The 6,649-nt window shown below is 33.0% G+C and overlaps 1 protein-coding gene across 1 annotated transcript; it reads left to right on the top strand.

Moving 5' to 3' along the window:
* The first annotated feature begins 4,170 nt into the window (after positions 1 to 4,170).
* LOC145098536 (uncharacterized) lies at positions 4,171 to 4,812 on the top strand. Its single transcript, XM_079036167.1, has one exon. The coding sequence runs from the start codon at positions 4,171 to 4,173 to the stop codon at positions 4,810 to 4,812; it is 642 nt and encodes a 213-aa protein (XP_078892293.1).
* The last annotated feature ends 1,837 nt before the right edge of the window (positions 4,813 to 6,649 follow it).

Below are 6,649 nucleotides of genomic sequence, written 5' to 3'. Positions count from 1 at the left end.
AAAATATATGAAAATGTTAAAAAAAAAATTAAAAACTTGTAAGAAAAAGTTAAAGCATTTAGAAAATATTTGGTTTAAAAGCGTTTGTATGAAAATTATATAAAAGTACAAGAAAAGTTTAAAAAAGTAATAAGCAAAGTTTAAAACATTGTATTAGAAAAACCTATAAAAAATATCATAAAAATGTTATAAGAAATTATAAAAAACTTTAAAAATTTTGTAAAAACAAATTATTCACATTTAGACAACTTTTTTTACGCATTTGATTATTTAATTTGTTAACAGTGTTCATATGTTACCATTATCATATGAGATAGCAGATAACAATGGTAATATATAGGGTTCTAAAAGACGCGTCATGGCGTGAGGCGTGACTTTGCCGTTAAGAAAAGCCTCATAACATTGATGTTAGGTGTGATACGTGGCAAGACATCATATAACGTGCTATGATGCGTTATGGTGTGTTATGGGGTATGTTTTTTTCGTTTGAGACGTGTTTTTTTTTTTGTTTTTTGTTATGTCTTTTCTAACCGGGGATACATATATTGTGTTTTTTGTTATTAGTTATTGATATAACACTTCTAAAAAGTAGTTATATTTAATATAAATTTATATTTATATAATAATATAATTATAAATTAATATAAAATCGATGCATTACATCACGTATTGAAAAACATCATGGCTCACCATGTCTCATTAAACATGAGGTTTGACCTTGCCGTCAAGCCACGCCCCACGCTATTTAGAATCTTAGTGATATATATGAACACATTTAACAAGTTAAATGATCAAATGTATATAAAGAAAAGTTGCATAAATCTGAACAAAACGAAAAGATAATTAAACTCCCAAGTCATTTTCTCTTTTATAGCCAATTTAACTATTATATATATATATATATATATATATATATATATATATATATATATATATATATATATATATATATATATATATGGTTAGGTTATTTTGTTTTCACTATCTATTGTGTGCATGTATGACTGATTCTGGACCAATCATTTTAGTTATTTTAAGAAAGTAATTAATGTATATTACATGTTGAAGATATAATAGGTATTAATTACATCTTCAGCATTTAATATGCATTAATTACTTTCTTAAAATAACTAAAATGATTGGTCCAGAATCAGTCATACATGCACACAATAGATAGTGAAAACATTTGAACCTAACTCTCTCTCTCTCTCTCTCTCTATATATATATATATATATATATATATATATAGAGAGAGAGAGAGAGAGAGAGAGAGAGAACAATAACTGTCTTTTTATTTTTTGTATTTTAATGTTTGTTGAGTAACCATCTACCACAAAATATATCACTATGACATGGTATGATAGGTTTATATATTTAGTCCAACATTTGTTTTTTTTACAAATTTATATATATATATATATATATATATATATATATATATATATATATATATATATATATATATATATATATATATATATATATATATATATTCGGTCTCTAGTTTTTAAAATCTTTATGATTTTGTCTTAATTTTCCTAAAACATTTTTTTGTTTTACCTTTTTAGCATCTCCCTTTATAAAAATTTGGGTGGAAAAACATGCCAGCTTACTATTGAGCTTTAGAAAGAGCATAATAGGACCCCAAAACAGTGAACTCACACATGGATGAGTCCAGGGAATTTTTGTTAATGCAAAAGTTGAGTTGGAAAGATTCAAAAGTAGCGTATACGATTTTTTTAATTTATAAGACTAAAATGAAAATGAAACATGACAAATGTCTCAAAGAGACACAAAATTTTACTCTTAAGAGATAAAATATTACTTTTCAATTCTCGCTTGAAGATCTCTTCGGGTAACTTCAAATAAAGGTGGTCGGATCTTTTCACATTGAATGACACAAATACACAATCAAGATTTAGGGGATCCTCTCATCATTTTAATTCTATACTTTTACGTTGTTTTTATTGCATTTAAGACATTTTATTTACTGTTTTGTGTTGGACAGTGAAAAAACAATTATTTTTAAGACGAGGGTAAAATGTTATTTTTGTAAAATATCGCCTTTTAAGGCTTGGGAATTTTCACCAAGTTGTGGAAATTTTTCATCACGCTTTGGGGATTCTGTCAAATCATGTATTGTCTCAAGTTCCTGTATCTTTATGTATCTTTATTATCTGTAAAATTATTATCTTAGATTTTTATTTGATTTTCTTTCACTGTATATGCTTATTGGTGAACATCGGGGATAAAGTTCATTTTATGTTTGGGAAAGGAATTAATTACTTATATATTATTTTTCTTTCAGTGAATTTTTGATTTTGATTAAAAGCACTCGATTTTTAGCCATTTAAAAAAATAGTTTTCATTTCATAGTTTTTATATGTGATAATGACTTCATAAGGTAATATATTTTTCGATTTGTAGACATTTGATTACTGAGTTTTTTTCGTTTACATTTACACATTTAATTTGTTAAAATGTACATATTTAGTCTTTATGACCGGTTATTCCATATTAGCCGGTAAAAATAACTTAATAAGGTAATATATTTCTCACTTTGTATAAATTTAGTCATTAATATATATATATATATATATATATATATATATATATATATATATATATATATATATATATATATATTTGTTGCAAAATAAGTCATTTTTGTTTTTATAATCATTCAGTATTTATGAATGATTTTTTTAGGTTTTTCTCACGACATCTTATGTGGGACAATTATTAATGAGATGTTTGGGACTTTTGATGCTTATGTCCATCGTGATCTCGACTACTTGGTTGCTTAGGTCATGTGTTCTGAACGTCATAATTTCTTCATACGATCTCGGATTTTAATGATCTTTATATCCATGCGTTCATGTTTTAGTTAACTACAACTTTCGTTTACATTACTCATGTTACATCTGATTTTTACTTACTATTTTACATCTGATTACTTACTATTTTACATCTGATTACTTATGGTTACACATTCCTTGAATTGTTGGTTATGGATCCTTATGTATAGGATGCTGTTGAGCCGTAGTTATTTGCTAGATTTATGTATAATCCTTGTATGATAGGATACACCAATAGTAGTATGATGGTTAGAGTACCGGTAGGTTGGTTATCGTCTAGTGGAGTGCCATAGGGGCTGTATGTAGTCATGTAGGATAGCCTGGGAACTTTTGATCTATACTTTCTTGCATGTTCCTTGTTTGGTTGTGGCTCTAGAGTATGATCATCTATTCGGGTGGCTATCTCACCTCTGGTTACGTATGGTTACACATTTCATAGAGGTTAGATGGTAGCAGAGCAGTGTGTTATGAGAGGACTAGTAGACGATTGTGAGATGTATGATTGATAATTGCCTGTATTCTGTGCCTACTTGATTGTTGATGATTTATATGTCGACATATGGTGGTGAGATAGGTTGTGGTGGTCCTGCTATGTGATGTAGGCCAAGATACCTGGTGCGGGCCGATTGTAAGCTGTAGGCACGAAGGCTTGAGAAAAGCAGATAGGTTGAGGCGGCAGGCCAACAAGCCCTGAGTATTCCAGTCCCATGACTGATTGTACCTATTGTATGTTGGCATTCCAGTCCAACGACTGATTGGTTCAAGGTATTCCAGTCTGATGAGTATGGGTTCGTTATGTATGATAATACCTTTGTTTGTATGGGGTATTTTGGGAGAAACTCACTAAGCTTTGTGCTTACCCAGTTGTTTATGTTTTCAGGTTCTATCGTTGATCGTAGGAAGGCAAAGGCAGGATTGTACACACTCATCAGTAGTATTGAGGATTCCACGTTTCTTATATTACTTTGATTTTCGATAAATATATTTTTGAATAAACAGTTTGTCTTAATAATGGATTTATAATTAGGGAGTTTTGCCTTATTTAAAAATGAAAATTTTTCGTTGTGAAAATGAGACGTTACACATAAGCATCAACAGACCCACACATTTCATCAATGATTGTCCCACGTAAAATGTCATGAGAAAACCTAAAGAAATCATTCATAAGTACTGAATGAGTACAAAAACAAAAAATGAATCGGTTTAGTAAAAAAAAGGCGATTTCTTCTGATTGGTTTGTAGTAGTGGAGGGGGTGTGGGTTTCTTCTGGATTAGAGGTTGTGCTAGTTTCAGTTTATGCTCTGCAAAGGAATGAAGTTGGGAGACTTTAATGAAGTTCGTGATGATTCGGAACGAATGGGGTCTCAGTTTCATCCTGCTTCTGCTAGGCTTTTTAATCAGTTTATTGAGGACGCGAATTTATTTGATATTGCTTTGGGTGGTCCTCGCTTTACTTTGAGTGATAAGTGGGGTTCTAAATTTAGCACGTTGGATCGTTTTCTGGTCTCTGAAGGTCTTTTGGCGTTTTTTCCTCATCTCTCGGGATTGGTTTTGGAGAAGAAAATCCCAGATCATCGGCCTATTATCTTGCCGGAACACTCTGTTGATTATGGACCTAAGACATTTTGGTTTTTCTATTCTTGGTTCAACCATGAAGGTCTCGATGACGTGCTTCAAAATTCTTGGTCCATGGCTTTTGATTGTGACGGTATCCTTAACCCTTGGGTTATTTTTAAGAAGAAACTCCAGATTCTTAAATCTAATCTTAGGGTTTGGTATTCTTCTATTCGGATTGGTATGGATGGTAAAAGAAAATCGTTACAAGACAAGATCGAATCGATAGATGCTATTCTTATGGCGGGTGATGGTAGGGCTAACCTTCGTGAACATCGAGTTTTGATTTTGAAGGAGTTGGCAGATTTAGATTATCTAGCAAGAGTGGACCTAGCTTAGAAGGCAAAATTTCAGTGGTGTATTGAGGGGGATGAAAATTCATCTTTTTTCTCTTTCATGGTTCTATAAATAGAAAATGGTGCCATTTAGCAATTAATGGTGTTATGGTTGATGGAGCTTGGATTGATGAACCAGGGAGGGTTAAAAAGGAATTTCATAACTTTTATAAATCTCTCTTTTCTAAGCAGAGAGGAACTCGCCCTTCCACAGACCCTGCTCTTTTTCATACCCTTTTGGAGAATCAGGTTCACTTTCTCTAGGCTCCTTTTTCTCATGAAGAGATTAGAAGGGCAATTTGGGATTGTGGGTAGGATAAGTCTCCTGGTCCAGATGGTTTTTCTTTTGGTTTCATTAAGCGTTATTGGGATCTTATTTCTTTGGATGTGGTGGCGTTTGTGCAACATTTTTATTCTCATTCTTCCATCCCGATGGGTTGCAATGCTTCCTTTTTCTCTGTCATCCCTAAGGTGCGGGACCCGAAGGTCATTAGATATTTTAGACTTATTAGTCTTAATGGTTGCCAATACAAAATTATTGGTAAGCTGTTAGCTAATAGGTTGGCAGTGGTTCTGTTGTTAGTTTGGAGTAGTCTGCTTTCGTTAAAGGTAGACAAATTTTGGATGGTCCTTTTCTATTGAATGAGGTGGTAGCTTGGAGTAAGGCTTTCAAATATTCGCTTATGATTTTTAAAGTAGATTTTGAGAAGGCTTATGATTCTTTGTCTTGGGTTTTGGAGATCATGCGTATTATGGGATTTGGTTCTATATGGTGTGGCTGGATTCAGGAGCATTTGAGTACGGCTAGAGCTTTGGTTCTATTAATTGGTTCTCCTACTGATGAGTTTCAGATTTATAGACGTTTGAGACAAGGAGATCCTTTGTCGCTATTTCTTTTTATTTTGGCAATGGAGGGGTTTCATGTTTCTTTGCTTAAAGCTCAACAAGTGAATATTTTTCGGGGAATCTCCATTAGTGGCATCCACATCTCCCATTTGTTTTATGCTGATGATGTTGTTTTGCTTTCTACTTGGGATCCAGATAATGCCAAGTCTATTTTACGTATGTTGAGGTGTTTTTATCTAGCTTCAGGTCTTAAAATTAACTTGCAAAAAAGCAAGTTGATTGGAGTGGGGGTTTCTTTTTCTCAAGTAGAGTCTGTTGCTAGTACTTTGGGCTGTGTTCCAGATTCTCTTCCTTTTGTTCATTTAGGGGTGCCAGTTGGGCAAAATATGGCTAGGATTTCTGCATGGTCTTCTATTGATGATCGCTTCCATTCTAGATTATCTGGCTGGAAAGCGAAGAGTCTGTCTATTGGAGGTCGTCTTACATTGATTAAGTCAATCTTGGAAGTTTGGGAAGTTATCTGATGTCCATCTTTATGGCCCTGTCTAGTGTTCTTAATTCTTTGGAGTCTCTTCGCTCTAGATTTTTTGCGGTGCAGATTTAGAGGATACATGTATGCATTGGGTCCGTTGGGATAGAGTTTTGGCTGATAAAAAACAGGGTGGTCTTGAGATTGGAAGTTTGTTTTCTTTTAACCGGGCCCTTCTTTTTTGCTGGTGGTGGAGATTCTCTCATAATCCAGATTTGATTTGGGTCAGGATGGTGAATGCTTTACATGGTCCTAATGGGTTTTTTTTTCTTTGTCATTGCGAAGAGGGTGGACATGTCCTTGGAGTGGGATTATTAGGATGTTAATGCGGCTTAGAGACCAGGGTGTTGATTTGATTTATTTTTGTTCGATTAGAGTTTGAGATGGGAGTAACACTTCTTTTTGGCATGCTGTTTGGAAAGGTGATCAGCCTCTTGCGGTGTCTTTTCCAAGAATTTATGCTCTG

This window comes from Lactuca serriola, chromosome 4 (assembly GCF_051521515.1).
Source record: "Lactuca serriola cultivar US96UC23 chromosome 4, Lser_US96UC23_V15, whole genome shotgun sequence".
Classification (NCBI taxonomy): Eukaryota; Viridiplantae; Streptophyta; class Magnoliopsida; order Asterales; family Asteraceae; genus Lactuca; species Lactuca serriola.
Note: the sequence above shows the minus strand (reverse complement) of the source record. Positions and strands in the feature narration are given on the sequence as shown.